Here is a 20036-nt window from a genome sequence, read left to right on the forward strand (position 1 = left end):
GTTGGAAATTCAAGATTATGGCCAGAAGATCACTTTTCGTTTCAATATCAGGGGGGTTAGCCACGGTACGATTTTTTTATTCGCCTTTCAAGGAAGATACCCCCGAAATAGCAGTAAAACTAAGCGCTCATTTCTGAATGTCGCCGCCCGCCTCCATCTAAAATAGGCCCCGCAATTTGGGGCTTTTGTGAACTTACCCCGAACTCAGTGGAAACTATCAGTTCCAAATTCGGGATTTATAGAAATATTTTTATGATCCTTCCTGATTATGGTCTGTCTTATGGTAGAAATCCCGTGGAATCTTAAGGTACTAATGAGCTCGCGCGCAGAAATACAACCATTTGGTGGAATGCAACCTTGAATATGTATCGAGACAACAAAGCTTATCCTTTGCAAAATCACTAAAACACAAGACTGCCAAATAATGAAATAATTGAACCATATTTAAAGTAAGTTGAATAACAGCATCAGTCGACCCATTAACTCTGTTCACTTGTAATGCAGTTATTTTCAAGACAAAAAAAATGTACTTTCGCCAAAGAGCGTCCGTTGAAAATGGTAACCTAGAGCCGTGTAAAACGGGGTCCCTACATGTATGATGGGCTCCTTTTCCTACCTCCAAGGGCCCTGCAGTTTAGGACTGACCGCCGGTCGACGAGCACTGACGTGGGATGCCAGCTTTTTAATATGCAAGCTGGTATCCAAGACAACCTTGAAGTTGGAAACTGACTCCGCGGGTCACTGGCGCCCAAACTACCACACGATGAGCGTCAATAATCGGGAACGCAGTGTGCAAATGGGCCCTACTACATCATACATTCTGGCATTCTGTTAACTCTTAACATCGACGGAGTTGTAAAGTTTTTCACCATGAGGTCACGAGGTGGGGTGATGGTAACAAAGGAGAAACTTTACGAATAACCCCTTGGGAAAGAATGGGGAAACAATGAAAATGGGGGTAAAAAAAAAGGAAACAAGAGAAATAAAAGGGTTGAAAACCACAATTTTTCTAGAAAAACCTCAGAATTGGCCCCTCCCAATAGGATATGTGGACTGTTTAGGAGTTCTTAGCCAATTAGTGCTTCGGGCCCCCCCACTGAAAATTACCCCCTTCGCCCCTTGGAAAAAGTCTTCTCCCCCTCGAAAAAACCTGGCGATCCTGCGTGACAGTTTTAGCGACACCGGACTCGGCAACCGAGGCCATTTGCTACCCAGCACTTCGATCTACGGCAATTTGTTAACCACTGGTCGATTTTCCCCCACGCCCAATATATATTTAATGCATAGCTTACCAGTCAAAATTGGCCATTGGTTGACTACTTGTCTCGGATCGAACTCGCCCCATGCCATGCTGTAATCGTCCAAAGTTATTTGACAGGTGAAATGGAGGGTAGGCCTTGGGGTGGGGGTTGAGGTGGGCGTTGGGGTGGGGGTTAACAAGATCAAAGGCACACTTTCAGTCAAATTAACCAAATAGGGGCAAAAGGCAAACGGGGGGAAACATAAAATGGAGGGACGGGGCATGTCGGGGACCTCCCCCCGAGATCTGTTTTCAGACATACCTTTAAGTCTTTGATCAAGACAGAAAAAAAGAAACATTCGGCAAGACATAGTCAGTAAAGCCTATGTTTGTACATGTACATGTATTTTGCAAAATAGACATTACACAGAAATACTACGCAGCAGATTTTGAAGTGGTAAGACAACATTTACAAAGTAGGCAATATCAGCATCCAGTTGGCCAAAAATGATATACATGTAATGAATGCCTATTCCAAGAATGGTATAAACATTATGAAAAAAACACTTCTCTCTTCTACAGATATTAATATAGAGTTGGTAATTTTTTAATTTATAAACATTTTATTTGTTGCATTGATATCAGCAAGTTCCTCTACTCAACAAATGACAACTTAAATTATTCAAACCTTGACTTTAAACAAGTGAGCTGTCCTATCTAACAGCACTTCTGTCAACAAATACCAGAATCCCGGGGCTTTAATTTTTTTTTAAGGGGGGGGGTTAAATTGATTTTGTGGGGAGCACGGAGAAAGTAGCTGCAATACTTTTTAGACGCAATATTTTGAGATGTTTATACTCTTAAAACTATTTGACATCTCCATTGGGCTTAGATATGCTTTCAATTGCACTTTGAAGAAAGATTCTAACTTTTGGATGCTTTCCTGGACGACTGAGGATACTATTTCTATGATGTCATCTGATGAGGCAGGGCTCAGTGCATACATGTGGATTTCTCTTTGCAAACGTTGAACCTAGAATTTCCTCACTGAAAATGTTTCTGAGAAGGGGTTAATCTCTTACTTATTGCTACTTATTTATGCAACAATGAATTACCAAGGAAATAAACAAACTTGAGCCAGCAACATCCCCCCCAAAAAAAGTGGGAGTTTTCGTGCAAAATCCAATGCAATATTGAGGTCTGCTCACAAGGATGACATCAGGCCAGTTTGTTTCCCATGGATCTGAATCTTGATTAGTGGTTCCCACCATCCTTTATGCGGGTTATGGTGTCAGTGAACCAATGATGGATCACTGATCATGATCTGGACCCATGTAAAACAAACACATCCATTACAGTTACAGCTCATGAATATGGAAATTCTCATTTGCATAAAACCAAAAAGGCAGCAAAATACCCTTTGAAAAAGAGAACAAAAGTCGAAAATGAGGTTAACTGAGACACAAAGGTGCATCTTGGAGGTTTGTACTAAAAAGTTCCACTGCAGCTACCTTTAAGAAGTTGATCTAGAACCAAATGGAACCCTTTAAGAAGTTGATCTAGAACCTAAAGGTTTCCCATTATTGTAAGGGACAGGATGTTTATTTGAAGAGTTCAGCTACACTGAGAGACATTCTGTGAAAAAAGGGTTGCATTCAACCTCACTCTGAGTAATTCAGAAGAAAAATGCAAGAGGCTTTCTCCTGTCTCTCTTCGGGAGAAATTCTTCAGCTCCCTCTTTTCCAAGAGAACAGGATGAACCGCGGCCTCTTTCTAGGTCCTCTTCTACACATCCCATTCGCAAACCCGATTGCGGAATTCCAGTTTGATGACGCATCCCGCTATTTTGGTTCCCGATGGGGTGCTGCTGTTCGTGGTCTGCTCCGAGAAGCGAATGAACCGCAGTCCTGGCCCATACTTGTAAAATCTGGTCATTACCTAACCAATTCAAGTAAGAAATAAATTTCCATTTAAAAGAAAAACACACCCATGCAGATGAAAAATGTGACCGGCTCTAGTAAAATGGGTAATAAGTCGCCAGATTCAGGTTAGGAGTTTTTGATATGGCTGGATTGTGTACATCAAAAGCTACATTTTGATATATAAATGATCCCTGTAGTGCGTTGCATTCTGGAGATATACAGACATTTGTATATCCACATTTTCAGATTTAATAAAAGCACTTTTTGAGAAAACGCTCAGAAAACGTAGCACTTGGAAACACAATGCTATGCAGGATTTCTTACTGAATGGTCCATTTTTCATCTTTATTCATCAGTATCCATGGTTGTAGTCACACATTCTGAAAATATAAATGTTATAGGAAATAAAAAAGGAAAAAAAACAAATCACGTTTTTGAAGAAATTTTGCCCTCTCCAAATAGAACAGCTCAGAACATGTTTTGTTATTGCGCGTCTTATTACCCTGTTTTGTAGAGCGGGTCACAAATGAAAACTGAGAAAAAAAATCATGATTATTGCAGTGGTTTTTAGCTTCAGTGGGCGAGGAGAAACAAGGGTAGTCTTTCTATTCGGCACTCGCTTGCAGACGAGCATAGATCATTCCTATGCAAATCTACTGATTTACATGCAAGAGCACAGACTTTTGTCTTGCTAATTTTGACGAGTCAGCGGCTATACATGATATGGGACTCTGGTGCAGTCACCGAGCAGCCATAGATGCCATTCGGTGCAGTGGTTAAGCTAAGCCTCTGTGTAAATGTGTGGTTGGGTGGGATCACATCAACATTTATGCCAGACAACTGTAGAGTAAGGTCTAAACAAAACTAAACCAAAGCACATTTCCCCCCGTCTCAATAATCGCTCATTTTTCGCGGCGGCCATCATGACCTGGACGGCTGACATGATCAGCTGTAGCATAGCTCAATGGCCGTCTTGACTTTTAGCGACAAGTCAAGAGCGTTCAACAGAGGTCTGCTTGAATTTGAAATGACATCAATATTTCTGAAGACGACTCTCATTGGCTAGCACTACTTTGGGTTGCACCAAATGTCCATGCTAACATTCACAAGACGTTCTGGAGCCACAGGCTCTGCTTAATACCAGACGCAATTTTTTTTGGCTTAATCTGCACCATGAAGTTGGTCCCAGACGACGACGAGATTAAACAAAGTTGTGCCTATTTCAAGGATGGATTTGCGCCAGGGAGATGTAAATTAATTTTGGAGTTTTGCCCTGCCTGACGTGTATTTTAACACTGTTTGCTCAGTGTATGCCCCTGAGGGCTTGTGAAAAAACCACAAGCGTACTCGGGTGGGACTCGAACCCACGACCTCCTGCTTACTAGTGCAGATGTCTTAACCACTCAACCACCAAGCTTGCTGGTGTCGGCTGGCTGGTTTGAATCAGATGTAGCAGCGGGTACCGCAAACAACTACTTCAAGGGGGCATACACTGAGCATACAGTGTTTAAAATACACGTCGGGCAGGGCAAAAATTAAAGTTGTGCCGATTGGATAATCTAGTCTTGGCTCTATGATAATGAAGTACGGGATCCTATATCACAGGAGGGCATTTTGCAGTAGATCATCCAATTCTGTGTCGACAAGGGCACAGCAGGTTTTTTGGAAGGGTGGCAAACGATGTGGAATTGGGAGAAAGGTTTAGCTGGGATGCGCCGCCATTGCTAGAAACCTTCTTCACCCTTGCAAATCCCAACACCACAGTAAACTGTGCATTGCATGAGACCAGTTGGACTCTGTTTATTTGTGGTGTGCCTGATCCCACATATAACACAGTCGGTTTACAAGTACAGTACTCGTCCTTTCCGACTCCAACAGGCTCTGCTGTCAGAGTCTGTCCGGTTGGGGATCGTTCTAGGTTAAACAGGCTAAAACATCCGGTGCAATTTCCCACTAACTGCGGAAAGAGAAACACAAGCACTTGCCTCCTGCCACTCATTCGGTGTGCCATTTGGTCCATTCATGGGACGGTATCTGAAACTTTCGATGACATTGTCTACGGCAGCGGACTCCTCTTGCTTGAGTAGTTCCACCTTGAAGTTGAACGTGGTGAAGAAGTCGGGCGGAGATGTGTACCTAGGCAGAGGACAGGACACCGTGCAGGATACCCGTTACTAACAGGTCCCCCCCCCATTTTTTATTTTATAAGCCATCTGTCACCCCTCCTCAACTCATATGGTGTCGGGACTTGCTCAAGTGCACACGCATTCTAAGGTTAAGGACCCTTGCATGAGTGCTGTGGAACTGCAGTAATAACATCCCTTGAGGTCACGAATAGACCACAATATTGCCATTTGTCCGCTGAATGCTGATTGGCGTTCAATGGGCCTATACAGTGTCCCTCTATTAGGTGGGACAAAAATCAACATGCTTTGAGGCATCATATGTATTTCAAAATTAGGGAATTTGAACTTTATAAGTTCAAATGCAGACAAGGTCGGACAAAATTTTCAAAAGTTGGTCAGGTAAATGTTCCAAAAGTGAGATCCTGTTCACGTTTTTACCCACGTTGCTTTGCTGATGACATGTGAACCAGGAGAGTGCTTTCATGTGACCTTGGCACCCGCCTAATCAAAAGCTGATACCGACAAAATGAAACTGGACCGGGCTAGTGTGTTTTGACTGACAGTGTGGTACTCAAGACCATTACAAGACCCCAACAAGGCTATCAGAAGACCAACACCAGATCTCCAGTCCGAATTCAAGTCCAAAGCTTTTCAAATGAACAGCGACAAAAAGGATTCTTTCGTCATTGGTCCACCTGTTACTTGTGACTGGTCGTGCGAATGGTCTTGAGCAGAACTGCGAAAGGGAGGGTCACGACGCAAGTGTCTTAGTTGTTGGCAACAAAATGGTGGATTATGGGTCGGTTCACATGAACAAGCACAGTAGCTGCAAGCTGTTTTGTACACATAATAAGCAGCCATTTTGGGTCCCAAAGTCTGAAGTTGGCACTCCTCTCTGCTCTGGTCTTGTGCATGGTTTTTGTGGATGGTCTTGTGATAACTTTGACTATAACATCGTCAAACAGCGCTATTTCTTTGACATAATTCTAAAGCCACCGTACAACCAATCGCTGGAACAGAAGAGGGGCACAGGTGCAACGTGGTGGGGGGGGGGAAGGTGGGAGATTACCATTCTGAGATGACGACATCAGGCTGATCCCCGTCCAGTATGGCTGGGGTGAAGCCCTCGGCCAGCAAATCGATGACCTGGTAGCGCAAGCAGGAGCCCTCGCAAGGGACAAAGTGATGGGGGCTGCCGTCGCTGACCGCTAGGAGGCGGTCAGGCTTTGTAGCAGTGCTGGAGTCTCCCATCTCTACCTGCCACTTATCGCTCCTAGTAGGGTAGATCCAGCCACTGGACAGCCCATCTGATAAGGCCAAAAAAAAAGATGAAAAGTTGCCAATTCAACAGACCAATTGTGCCCACTAAGTCACATGGCCTATAGTGGGTGTCAAACATTAACAAACGCGGCATCCCGCCATCGCAAAGTGTCATTTGTCAAAAATTAAGTTGACAACACTGATTAACAACACCGTCTTTAATCGCCAAAAACAAGTCAGTGCGCAGGCATTGCAGTAATGTCAACTTTGAATTCAATAAGTAATGTACCTGTAGGCGCCGTTAGGCAACACTTACTAAGATCATCAAGCGCAATTAACTATGGTAATGTGAGTCCGTGTAGTAAAGAATGGCAGTGTTCCGACAACAGAACAGAGACAAGAATTTCATGAACCAAAATGGTCAGGGAATTGCCAAAACAATGAATTAATGACCAGCTTGAGTGAGTGATGCCATGTGAGAAACATGGGGCTCATACACAACTGTTTAACAAAGTCGGAAGTCCCCACTTTTTTCTAGTTTGGGCGTAAGGCTAAGGATAAAGAGAGAGTCCAGTAGACTGGCACTCTTCTGGGGCTAGTCCGAACATACACACTGAGTGGTTTGAGGACTGCGTCTATGACAAATCACTATCTGGTGCTACATTTACGGAGCTATTGCCAATTCAAATTCACAAGGTAGAACTCAGATGTACTTCACTTTGGGACCTTAATAATAATTAATATTTCCTTAAAAACGTTTTCTCCAGAGGCATGAACTGTGCCCAGAAAGTGAAAAATCCTACGGTTCAGTATAAGATTTGATTTCAAAACACCAATTCCAACCTTTCCCACTTGGGTTTTTGATGAGATTCCGGGTACACGGCCGCTCAAAGTAGAATTTCTTCCAGTCCCTGGGGACGTACGGTGCCATGAAACCGTCGACAAATCGCCGAATCCTGAGACAGTTGTGACACTTGTCATGCCAGAACGTCTTGCCAGAAAACACGCCCTTCCACGCCTTGCAGACCAGGGCACAATTTGGCAGCCATCTCCATGGCACAAACGACAGGATGTGGGTGAGGAGCTCATTGGGCAGTGACTGCAACGAGACGAGGCCAACTTTTCTGGGTGCACGCTGATGTCTCAGGTGGGCATGCTCCAGTACGCCAACTTTTTCTCTTTCCAACCATCTGCTTTTTTTAGTCACCTTAGCAGACATGACTTGGTCAGTTGGTCCATATGATAGTCAGTGAAAAAAACTCTATGAGCAAAACATTCTCCTAATGAAATTTCAGAAATTCCACCTGAACTGATGAACATAAAAATGTTTTGAGTTGAATGGTAGCCTACTTAACATACTCAGTAGCCCAGGCAGTTGTTGATCTTGAAATAAGGCAATGCGACGTCAAAGTATAGTCAACTTGGGCCTTGCACACACCCACCACAATTCATAGACCCTGCTAATCGAAATCTGGAGTAGTGTTCAAAATATTCCACGAAAAGTTTCAAGGAAGTTCATCCACGGACATCTTATCATGGAAGATTATGACCAGTAACGTTATGCGACATGACCACGCCGCTCAGCCATGTCAGCCGGTGTTGCCACAATAAAACAGTTTACAGGTTTAGCCCTACCGTTTCAAATTTCGTCATGTGTTGTTCTTTCCTTTCTTTGTGACATGTCGGGACATGTAAACTTCCAAGTTGAACTTCAACATCCATCGACCATGTCGACGAACTGATTTCGCAACCCACTACCCATGACTAACGTCAGGTGATTTCCCAGTGGAGAAAACGCACCATCTCTTTTTAATTAATTGGACGTGAAGGTTGCGAAATTCATTTCTTCTGCGAATTACATACATGTACATGTACCATCGTGACCATGGAGGTAGAAATACTAGATTTCTAAGTACGGTACAGGCTAGGCCACTGCTGATACCGCGGTAAGCTGTCATGCGATTGCACCATGGGTAGCGCGCGATTGATCAGACTGACAACAATTAGACTTCCGTGATGGCGCCCTCATGTGGCAATCATGCGTTTCGGCAGCTTGTTCTCGCAGTTCATGAACAGCTTTTTTTTAGCTCGATTAGGCAATTCAAAATTAATACAAAGCAAGCTCACAACATAGTTTTCAATAAAAAAATGTTTACAAAGAATGAGCTAAGAACTGGAATAGAAACTTCAATAATACAATGCTGTCAGGTTTGCTACGTGCTAAATCGTCAGTGGGCCTTATACATGTAAATGAACATAACCTATATTCAGTTCAGAGAACTGTGAAAATGTTGAGCCATATATTATTCACGAGCTTTCCTCGGTGCTTACATGGACATGAACACCATCTGCAAGAGTTTGTTCGTACTAATCACGATACCGTAACCCTTGGGCAATAATTTAATGTGGTGCACTAGAAATTATTGAATATTTTCGACAAAAATATCAAAGATCATAGCTAGTCCTCCATAGCTTAGTGTTTTGTCCACAAACTTACGGCACGGTAAAAAAAGCCGCCAATACTCCAAGTAGCTTCAACGACGTCCACGTCACGAAAGGTGATCCTCCGAGTAACACGCATGCGTACAGGTTTTGATATTATATAATTACCCCTAACTCTACGGAAGGGTGACTGTGTATAAGACGGGAACCAGTTTAGCCACGTGCCACGTCTGTTTTCGGCAGCTGGAAGTATTGACTTATCATAGTTTGGGTAACCTGTTGCTTAAGAACTTGAAAGCATTTGGGTTTAAAATTTGTCCCGTGATAGATGGCTTCAAATTTTTGGTTTTAAGCTTTCTCTCCCCATTCTGTACTTATAGCCAGTGTGCCGTTTGAACTCGGAATACTTAGCCAGCAGCCAATATTTCTCCTTGAAAAAGGCTACTAACGCAAGAGTCATTATCGCCCTGACGTTGTTCACTTTAGTCCCCTGCCTCAAAAACAACATATCTACATTGACTGAACTAGGCTCTCCCCAGCCTGATTTCTTTTTAAAGTTTACAAGCATGTTCTCACTACCCTGGGTGTAAATCCTGGAGATAGATGGGGTATGTGTCCCCCCGCCTCATTTTTGGAGAAGGGGGGGGGGAGCTATAGCTTGAGTCCTTACCCACCCTTGTTGCTTTTTGGGGCGTTGAGCCAAAAATTAAAACCGATTGCAAAGAACTTGTCCGACTTCCCAACGACTAAAATGTATCAAAACGGGGAAGCAATAAAAAGCCATGCATGTAAATATATCATTTTGATTTAAGACTCTGCACGAATGTAATATATTACAGATGTATATCAATATCATGAACATCGCCCCTATTATAGTGTCCTATGGTGTCAACCCCCCTTCAAATTTCCATGGCAAGACATCCCCCTGTGAAAAACACCCTTACCCCAATTTTCGGCACAAATCAACTTCACTAGTAATTTGAATCCGACACCTGGTTTTGTTGTTACGGGCATTTGAAATCGAATTCCACACACATTAACCCGCATGGATTGGGCGCACAGTGGACGAAGTGGACAATATTCACTGACCTGCCTAGGGAAAATGGGAGCTGCCTAAGAATACTAGTAGGTCAAGACTGTAAAACAAAACCACCAAAACTCAATGCGTGACAGAAACACTGTTCTGGCTCTTTCAGAGTTAACTTGGCTCTTTCTCGTTTAAAATATTTTTCGAACTTTGGGTAATCACAGAAATAGACCGTTTGGATATAATACGCTCTATTGTGGTGAGAGTCGTCTCAAATTGCCCTGTTTCAAACCAGTGTTATTAAACAGCGTAAACCTTACCACAAGGTTTTGCGAACACGGCATTGTAATTGTTAAGCCGTGTGGAAATTTCCTTGACGCTTTTATTTTTCATATTCACTACCGGTATACCGAGAGCCGAGAGTGCACGCACCGCTGACAAACGCATCCGGCCAAATGGAGCACTAGGCAGTATAATTATGGATCGTGGCTTGCCGCACACGCACCATTGAAAAAGACCTTCATACGACGAACAGGGTGGAGAACAGATACATCTATAGGTCCTGCAGTTGAAGTTTCCGAGTTTATTAATCGACAGTCATTAGCGATGGGGGACAGTATGATCCCCGCGGATTTATTCTCGACACCAACAGCTTTGGTGACCGGTGGCGGGGAAGCGGACGACGGGGAGGAAGCGACGAAGCGACGGTCGCCTGAGCGGTTCAAATTCGAAATCCCGTTCCTGACCAGCGTCTTCGTCCTAGGGTTGGTGGGCAACCTCTTCGTGCTGGTCGTTTACTCCCGGAAGAGGTACCGACGCTCCAATGCTGCTCTGTACATTCTCAATCTTGCCCTGGGTAAGTTTCCTCTTCCAAACTCCCCTGTTTGCGCCGAGTTAAGTTTCATGAAGTCTGACAATGACATGTAAAGCAAGTCAAATAAATATACCATTTCATGTGCACACCCTATTCAACATTGAAATCTACACTGTCACACGCTGACCATGCAGAGGAAAAAGCAGTGCACAAAACTCGCCCCTCGTTCACAGGGAGGTTGTTACAAAACGCTTTGTCATCATAGGAGGCATATGTGGCCTAGTGGTTAGGGTTTGTAGATTCTGATCATAGGGTCGGGGGTTCAAATCCAGCTGATGGCAGCATGTTGTGATCCTGGGCAGGTCACTTTACCCCTATGTGCCCCTCTCCGCCCAGGAGTAAATGGGTACCTTTGAGGGCAGATATGGTAGTTTAGCCATTTGCGCCGAAATGGCAGCACCGGGCTAGTATACTCCCCAGGGAGCTGAGATGGTTTCAGGAATGTTCAGATGATGTGTGAGCCCAATGTGCAGGGATAATGATGATACAGCGCCTCGGAGTAGTTTGCTAGATAGATGGCGCCTTAGAGTGCTTGTTATATTATTATTGCTATAGCCATATGTCGCATCAAGTTAGCAGTTCTCCCCGTGTAGAATGAAAAATCCAGATATCGTTGCGTGCCAAGGAAAAGGTCGTTAATGACCCAGACAAAATCACTTCTGGAGATAATCGACTTTAAAGGTTTCTGCGCTCCTGTTTCCACATTAAAAATCATGTCAGGCTAAAATTTGGGGACATGATTTTCGGTCATAATTGTAATAATTATGTGCAATTTCTGATTAAATGTGATACATAATTTTCAATTTATTTGCATGTTTATGCTAAAGACGTTCCCCCCGTGTAGAATGAAAAATCCACATTATCTATGTATCCTGGGCGAACTTTGATATGGATTTTTAAGAGCTTTAATTACCGTACATAAAAATTTTGTGAAAGTGTTCTCTAAACTAGATTTTATGTCCCTCCCCGTGTCATGCACGTGTGTTTACTTTTGTTTCATTTTGTTTGTTTTGGGTGCTAGCGTTCTACTGTCTTTCATGATTGATGTCTCGCGTTTAAGTGTTTTAAAAATTGGAAGCACTGTTCTTATACAAATAATGAATATTTATGAGTGCAATGGTACCGAAGAAATGTTCCATTCCACGAGGCAAATCGTGGAATCGAACTTTTCATCTGTCACCTCATGAAACCATTCTTCTATTCAACCATGAAGACATTTGTGCCTCTTCGTGAAAACGAAAATATCACATTTTTATAAAACACGCGTTGAAGCGTGCACACATATAGATTTGTGTTACTTCGTGGTGTTGGTGACGACTGTCAGGTACCAACGGTCGACTAGACAGTCTAAACCGACCATCGCTTTGGCGGTGTTAGTCAAACTATAGTTAACTATATGTCAAAGAATAGGATGACGTCCACGTAGATAGACGTCAGTTTCCATTTCAGTTGGGGGGGTCTTAATAAGTCCCCGCGTCGACATTACCAGCGGGAAAAAAATCCGTTTGCTCGAGGGGACTTGACCCGATTAGAACTCACATCCTTACTCGTTTTCTTTCACCTCAAATCTCCACAGTAAACTGACACTTTCCTTGGAATTTGAAGTGTTTTCCTTCTCTCCGTCAGTGCGAGAGGAGCTTGCAAATACATTATACTCTCATGGTCCAGATTTTTGCGTACACGCAAATCTGGACTTTAAGATAACACCGGTTTCCAATCCAGGTTGTAACTTGATCAACGCCAGGAGAGGGCGACCCCGTTCTACTGACTCCTTCTTTGGGAAGTGGCGTCTCGTATTCTCTCTTAGAACTTGAAATCCTTCCATAAACAAAGTGTTTCAAATGATTTCGAACAGTTCGACCTTTGCAATGGACTCGGTGCATCTCATGCCGACATTACACAGCACATGATACACAGAGACCTCACCGAAGGGTGATGGTTCTAAGAACTGACGATGTAAACAATGGGAAATAAACTATGTCAATAAGTCAAAAACAATCAAATTGTTACCCATTGCAGTATTGGTACTGCTTGCCAGGATATTCCTGAGAACCCCTAACTTATTCGATTCCGTCCCACCCCGAAATAAGACACGTCAACAGTCGAAGTACGTGTCATTGAACGGGTCTTCTCCGAGGTAAATTTTTTTTTCTCTTAAAAAAGGACATCGGGTATAAAAATACCGACAATGGACATGAATATTTAAAGCGCCGTGTGAGGGAACAAGACCTCACTGAATGGGCTCGTTGTACTCTGATCAAATAGACCATGCTCGATTGCCATGGTGCATGGTGGTTGCAATGAATGGGGTTGTTACCTAATCAGAAGATTTGGACGATTCGTGGCATGTGTTAACGTTGTCAGGGTTGATACAATCACCATCGACATTGAAGAGTTGGCATTATTTTATACAGTCTGAACATCAGAGCTACATGAAGCCCTGTGGCTCAGATTTTTCGTGTCAATTGAAGTCAATATCTAACCCTCCTTGTCCAAAATGAGTAAGGATGTAAACAGGAGTCTTACTATGGAGGATAATTTGATAAAATCCATTCGATCTTTTTCTAAAACAAGGGGATGCAGACTGTCTTCTCGTTAGTCGCACTTTGGCACTTTTCCCGATATTTCTATAAGAAATATTGTACAGAATATAGAACTTACATTTGAATTGGATGTTTTCCCTTAACTCTGACAGGTATGGGTCTACAATGGCCCACATGGTCAACATTATCACCCACCACACGCCCTCGGTTCATTTGTATCCTGTCTTGAATGGAAATGGCAAAACTTGATGACTGAATATCGAGTGTAGTTGTCGAGGGTGCAAGGCCCTTCCGGCTGGACTTATATGACATTATAGCCCATTGACAGATAAGAGGATTTGTGACCGACACACCAAGTGTTTCCACTGTATGAAAAGATTCTACTAGATTAGCACCGACTCGAACAAAGCCAGCCCGTCAACGTAATCTAATATTTTTTCAATGATTCTGTCATTGTGAAGGCACTTCAAAATTAAACTTGTCCAAATTAAACTTGTTTCTCAGATATAATTTTCGATTTTTAAGAGAATTTTGGTCAGTGGCGTATCCAGGTCTCAAGTTGCAAAATGAATTTCGTTTTCTCTCTGTTTTTTTGTTTTGTTTGAAAAGAATCCTCACCCAAGAAAGATGGCAGTAAAGTTTCTGAAATGTCACAAATTTCATTATGCAAGTGGAAATGGCTGTTAGTCCAAACTGCGCTCCGTCTTTGGCCTCTGGTGACTAGCTAGGTAAACCTCTCACGTGCATGCATACCATTGCAGATTTCAAACGCGAATGGCCGGCATTTGCCTTATCCCAATGCGTAAGTGCGGAATCGTAAATGGCTTTAGGCCCTTCGGCCAGATTGCGGGCAAAAGCTATCAAAATGCATACGGCCACTCGGAACCATTATGGATGAGTCGCAATATTCCATTTCAGTCCAGCGGGGAAACTTGAGGGGAAATGGCAGAATATATGCACCTGAGAAATTTAAGGTGCTGGAAACAACAACTCAACATAATGTAATTAGCTCTATAACGTTTGTGCCTCGGCTGGCGAAGTTTGACCCAAGACGAATCTGCCCAAGTCTGTCATTGCAAGTACACACCCGTCACTGCAGGCCTAGGTTACAGTAACACACCCTTGCCCATGTGCAGCTTAAAACACACTTATTTTCTCGTGGCGTACAAAAATCGGCTTCGAAAACCGGCATTATGCAACTTACTGTTAAGTACGTCCTGTCCAAGACTAGATCCATCTTGGGAAATTAAAAAACCTGCTTTGTTAATAAAGACACAGATATAGATAAAAGCAGCTGCCTTCTTTATAAAAATAGAAGATAACTCTTTTCTTGCTACTCTGTCTACTGATTGTTTTCTCGATTTATAAATATATCGAAATCAAGTAATCGAATAGACCGACTTATATAATACACTTGCAAATCGAATCTTTCAAGAAGACGTGACATTTATTGAATTCACCTCGGAGGAATAGTTGCTTTCGTTCTGTACACCTCATAAAACATGGCACATCCTGGCAGCTGGCACAGCGGGCACCATGCATAACGAAAATTACGGGTCTACAAATTGATCTGTGGGGCCTACTAAGATGTCCACGTGCCACGGCACATGTGCATTTCTTTCAAACAGGTTGATATGTCTGAGTTCAATTTTCGATAATGGAATTGGGAACTGCAGCCCGTGTGCAGTGCAGCATCACCATGCATGAAACGCGAATCTCTAGCGCTGACTGCCCCCACGAAGCTGACGTTGTCTTATCACAACCGTTCCATGAGATTGCACCTGTATCTTTATGTTTCAATTAACCATATTTCAATTTTTGGGGGGAATAGTTTGATCTGTATATTGTAGTGATTTCTGTGTTTCATGCTAATCCAATTTTCCATATTCCTGGGCAAAGCTGATCACATTACACAGTGTATGAAACCGCTGAATGTTTCAATTTTGCAGTCGTAAATTTCCATTACGTTGACAGTGTATTGCTTTGTAAGTAAATGGAATAACTCAGAGAGCAATTTTTTTCAGAAATGTTTTGATTTAAAATTTGGGGTTCAAAATTTGAACACAGACACATGTGAACTAAAACAGCGTATTCCCTGATTTACGTCAAGCCTCCTCAGCGCCCTCAATTGTCTGGCAATTCAATATACTCATAGCCGGCCGAAAGGATTTCAAACAGTTTTCATACGTTAATAAAAAGTATAGAATTGCCCCAAAAGTGACTCTAAGAACAAAAATCCTAGCCTGGATACCTTAATGTTAGTGTCCAGGAATAAGGCCAACTGGTCCCAGCAGGACCCACGCAACATCGGCAGGCGACAAACTCGCTCTCAACGCTTGCTGTCCGAAGTTATAAACTTAAAGTGCACATTGTGAGGTCGTCTGAAATATATATCCGGCTACGTGTAAACGTGTCCGTGACTCACTAAACACATGCTTGAAACCAGTGTTTGGCAGCGGCAATTATTCCACTCCAGTGGTAAGTGGTTTATCGGTCGATAAAACGAAAATATAAAATTAGCACATGTAGTACATATGTATCCAGTACCAGTGCGCATGTCCTTGACACATGGAAAATATTTTTTTTCAGCCAGAGGACTTTGATTCATAAATTAACCACTGATCATGTTGAGAATTTAAAACAATATACAAGGGGAGTAATGTTCCCACCTTATTCAGGTTATTTAACGCAATTCTAGTCGTGAAAGTGTTAATGGTGGTCAAGCACATTTTTTTTTTCTCAAATGGGTTTCCGAAGTGCCAAATCCGAAGACAAACCGTGTTTGACGAAGTCGGCACAGTTCAAAATAGTTTCGACACCGGGACAAAATCTATATACACATGACCGACAACGGTGGTTTATGCCTTTATTTTTTCGCCACTTTGCGACTTTCCCGTTAAAGATTTGGTCGGATATATTCGACGTTACACCGCGTCAGTTTCGCTGAATTTCCAACCCTAATTCCCGATTGCAAAGCATTTACATCAACCCCGGAACATGAATTTGCGTTTCTTTTCCTAGAAATTAAGTTTCTTGATCAACGATTCCTCAACGAACAGTGAAACCGTCACTACGATTCCAGAATAAAAAGTGACCATTGTCTTTATTGTACGCAAATGGCGAGAGGACAATACGTAAATATCCTTTACGATTTCGGCAAATTGGTCCCACGCGAAAATTGTTTCAATTTCCCTTTCAATTTGCCTACCGCCACAGTAATGAGAAATTCTGAAAAAGGCTGCTACTAATGATCCTGCAGAGACAATTTGAGACGACAGGAAATCCGTGGATGCATGAGTTATCCATTTCACCGAAGCAGCGCGGGCCGTGCAGCAGAGGGCTGGGCTGACGAGGCTCGAGTCGTGCTCGGGGGGGGGGGTTAAATCCCAGTTCCGTCTGGCCAAATGGTGAAACGTCCGAGACTATTTAGAGGCAAATTTATCTATTCTGGTGAAGAAATGGCGCCAGAACCGCCTTTAATACATTTCCAATATCATCCGGCCATTCCATTTTGTGACCTTAATTGAAAACTGACTCCGTTGATATCAACTCGTCATAAAATAGCTGTTCTCTTCAGTTGTCAATGTGCATGGTGTCAACCTTCATTGACCGGCTACGAGTATGTTCATGCATTACAAGATATCGCCGAATATCTTTTGCCATTTTTTTATTATGTTGAAATGCAGAGTGTAAATTTGCCAATATGAGTCTTGGCGACTCATTAAAATCGTACAGAATCTGCATGATGGCCACTCCATCAGATTTCGATGTCAAAATGATATGTTGCAAAAAATCAAATTCAGTCACCCCAAATTCATGATTCGGCCCCCAAACTGGCTGGCAAAAGCCTACGGACCCTACACACAACAACACCGACAATCGCTGTACCTCTTTCATCTGATTCCCTGGATCCCTTTCCCTAACAATCCTCTGACGTCTCTTAGATTCGAATTAACGTCGCATCTACGTCCCACTGTCTATAAAGATGCAGTGTGCGCATGTCCATGGTTTTTATGACAGCGATTTCTAAAGTTCCGCTGAATTGGTAATCAGTATTTTCCAAGAACATTTGGAAAATTCTTCAAATACGAATTAATCAGAATAGATTTTAAAAGGGAAAGAAAGGGTTCCATGCCTTGCTATCATTTTCAAATGTGGCTTAAAACATTCAAATACAATTAACCACAAAGTTTAAATTCTTCATCAGCTTAAATGATTGTAATGAACTTTTCCTGTAGCACTCTCCTTTTTATTCCCAGGTGCAAAGATAGAAAAAAAATACCTTGCTTTCCATCCATGGTATTCTTGTAAATAAGGCCAATTAATTAAGAATCGAAAATAAATTTATGAACACCTGAAAAAATTTGTCAATCCCTGCAGCGTCCTCTACGGGTATAGGGTTGAAGAATATCGTGCTTGTCTTTGTTAAAATCTTAACAAACGATGCAACCTTTATCCTATGACAGGGGACATGCTGGCCCTCGCGGTCGTTCTGTTCCACATCACCGAATTCTTCAAGGTCACGTGGCCCAGTCTCTGGCGGGACGACCTCCAGTGCAAGGTGCATCGTTACTTCCGGTTCGTGGCATTTGACCTGACGGTGTTCAACATGGTCGCCATAGCGATCGACAGGTATTTCGCCGTGGTGCACCCACTGCGGTTCCGGCTGACGTTCACCGCCAGACGGACCAAGATCATATGCGTGGGCATCTGGTTCCTGGCTGTCCTCGCTGCAATACCCACGCCCTTCATGTTTGAGGTAACAATCACTCCCCAGTGCCCGCTGGTTCAAAACAATGGAGACAGCCTTTCTGTGAATGCGTTTTTGGGTTATTTCCATTTCTGAGCCCTTTTACAACTTTCGATTATTATATAAGTTGAATGAACCCTCTCCGTTATATTAGCCCCACACGAGCGCAGAGCACGAAAATCGTATATTCCCACAAACAAGGACGCTGTCTTACAGAAGTGTTGAACCAACCAAAATTTTATCTCGCTCAGGCGAATTACAATTTTGCAGTTGGGAGAGTATCTGTTGTATTGAGAGAGCACTTAAAAAAAATCTCGTTAGTGGCGCTTACGCGCTTCCGTACTATCTGGACGCCGAGGCGCAGCCACTGGTCGATTTAAATAGCGCCGCCATGAAACTGTCTGTGTGAAAGTGGTAAAAATTTTGCTTCTTGACGTCAAGCATATCGCATGTTGATTTGCGCTTGCCTCGGCTTGAACCCTGAAACAAAAGAGCCGGGGAGAAAGCCAACTCTCTATCCCCCTTTTGTCCAATATCACAGTGCTGTGTGTGTTTCTTTCACGTTCCAAGCTTCTTTTTGTAACATATTGTAAAATTGACCAAAATTTGTAAAAACGAGACATGCCGTTCTTGCGTCGTTTTGGGGAGCTTAGTGGGCTAATTTGGGGCAGCTTTTTTTTTCTTACCTCGAGTTGCATCTTCTTTCCTTTGCAGGCGTTCCATAATAACGATACATCACTGGTTGCTGTCACCTACACCGGGAAACTTCCCTTTGCCTGTAAGGTGGTCGTGCCCTTTGGGCCTTGGTGGCCCGAGTTCAAGAGCGTGTACCTCAACATCGTGCTATTCTACGTGCCCACAATTCTCACAGTCGTCATCTACGTCGTGATCATCGTCAGCATCCGACGGGTGAACAGGCCCCAGCACACCACCGGTTCCAACGCCACCGACGCTGACCTGCGCCGCCGCAAGGTCAAGGGCTGGAAGTCGGCCCGGACGCTGCTGGTGGTCTTCTTGGCCTACGTCGTCTGCTACGGCTCCTTCGCCACCTACAACGTGCTCTCCAGGTACGCACCCGGCGCCGCGGTCCCGCCAGAACTTTACAACGTGTGCCTGCTGCTGCCCTTCGCCAACAGCTGCATGAACCCCATCATCTACTCGTTCGTCACGTCCAGCTTCCGCAAAGCCTGCCGGGAGCTCCTGTGCCGCAAGCGCCGGACGCGGATCTTGGACAGAAATACGGCCAGCAGGGATGACGTGCTGGGGCCCGGAATCGTGTTGAAATTGAGAGTTGTGAATAACAGTAACTATTCAAATGATGGCATATTTTGTTATTAGTTACGAGTACTTCGTATCTACGATCCAAACGGAACGGTTTGCTGGTAGCGGGTTTTTTTTCATCCGGGCGCATAATTGTTATTCAAGTTCTACTCGAGGTCAAAAAAATACATTTGTAGATTGGTTTGTATTATACATGCCTGTTAAAATAAATTGTTACCTTTGCAGCTTGTATTGATTGAGATTTACTTTCACCAGCGCCCTTTCGATTTGGTGGCGGGTACCGGCAAAGGCTTATTAGACGCGACTTCAATTGATGCGTGCTAACTAATAATGTTTGTTTATTACAGCCAAGAAGTTTATTTCCGTCGCTAATATCTTACTTACGTAAACGGGCATTAAAATGGGGATTCATGGAACAAAATGCGGCTATAGAAACATTGTACCTCAGACCTTAGAGTCAATCTATTCAAGTGCACTGATTTCTAGAATGTACTTTATAATTTGAGGGAAGCATAATGGCAAGATCTATTTTGTACGGAATAAAGACCTGAATATGCATAATCTGTTATCA

The 20036-nt window shown here is 43.2% G+C and overlaps 2 protein-coding genes across 2 annotated transcripts; one reads left to right on the plus strand and one right to left on the minus strand.

Annotated features, from left to right (window-relative positions):
* Window positions 1-1612: 1612 nt before the first annotated feature.
* Window positions 1613-8541, minus strand: LOC110986562 (F-box only protein 44-like). Its single transcript, XM_022248523.2, has 4 exons — window positions 7392-8541; window positions 6358-6595; window positions 5148-5298; window positions 1613-3178 (listed from the first exon to the last, which is right to left on the minus strand). Exons 1-4 carry the CDS (start codon window positions 7765-7767, stop codon window positions 3026-3028), a joined length of 918 nt encoding a protein of 305 aa, XP_022104215.1. The 5' UTR covers window positions 7768-8541; the 3' UTR covers window positions 1613-3025.
* Window positions 8542-10401: 1860 nt separating this feature from the next.
* Window positions 10402-19638, plus strand: LOC110986550 (kappa-type opioid receptor-like). Its single transcript, XM_022248495.2, has 3 exons — window positions 10402-10873; window positions 17901-18193; window positions 18899-19638. The coding sequence occupies exons 1-3, from the start codon at window positions 10624-10626 to the stop codon at window positions 19520-19522; spliced, it is 1167 nt and encodes a 388-aa protein (XP_022104187.2). The 5' UTR covers window positions 10402-10623; the 3' UTR covers window positions 19523-19638.
* The last annotated feature ends 398 nt before the right edge of the window (window positions 19639-20036 follow it).

This window comes from Acanthaster planci, linkage group LG16 (assembly GCF_054643075.1).
Source record: "Acanthaster planci isolate LZ-2023a linkage group LG16, COTS_SCS, whole genome shotgun sequence".
In the NCBI taxonomy this organism is placed as follows: Eukaryota; Metazoa; Echinodermata; class Asteroidea; order Valvatida; family Acanthasteridae; genus Acanthaster; species Acanthaster planci.

Excerpts from the sequence above, each read along its gene's own strand:
- LOC110986562 (XM_022248523.2), bottom strand. The coding sequence starts at position 7,767 with ATGTCTGCTAAGGTGACTAAAAAAAGCAGATGGTTGGAAAGAGAAAAA. Across the intron at positions 5,299-6,357 it reads GATGTCGTCATCTCAGAATG|GTACACATCTCCGCCCGACT; the intron begins GTAATCTCCCAC and ends TCCTCTGCCTAG. Across the intron at positions 3,179-5,147 it reads CACCGAATGAGTGGCAGGAG|GTAATGACCAGATTTTACAA; the intron begins GCAAGTGCTTGT and ends TGAATTGGTTAG.
- LOC110986550 (XM_022248495.2), top strand. The coding sequence starts at position 10,624 with ATGGGGGACAGTATGATCCCCGCGGATTTATTCTCGACACCAACAGCT. Across the intron at positions 10,874-17,900 it reads CATTCTCAATCTTGCCCTGG|GGGACATGCTGGCCCTCGCG; the intron begins GTAAGTTTCCTC and ends ATCCTATGACAG. Across the intron at positions 18,194-18,898 it reads CCACGCCCTTCATGTTTGAG|GCGTTCCATAATAACGATAC; the intron begins GTAACAATCACT and ends TTTCCTTTGCAG.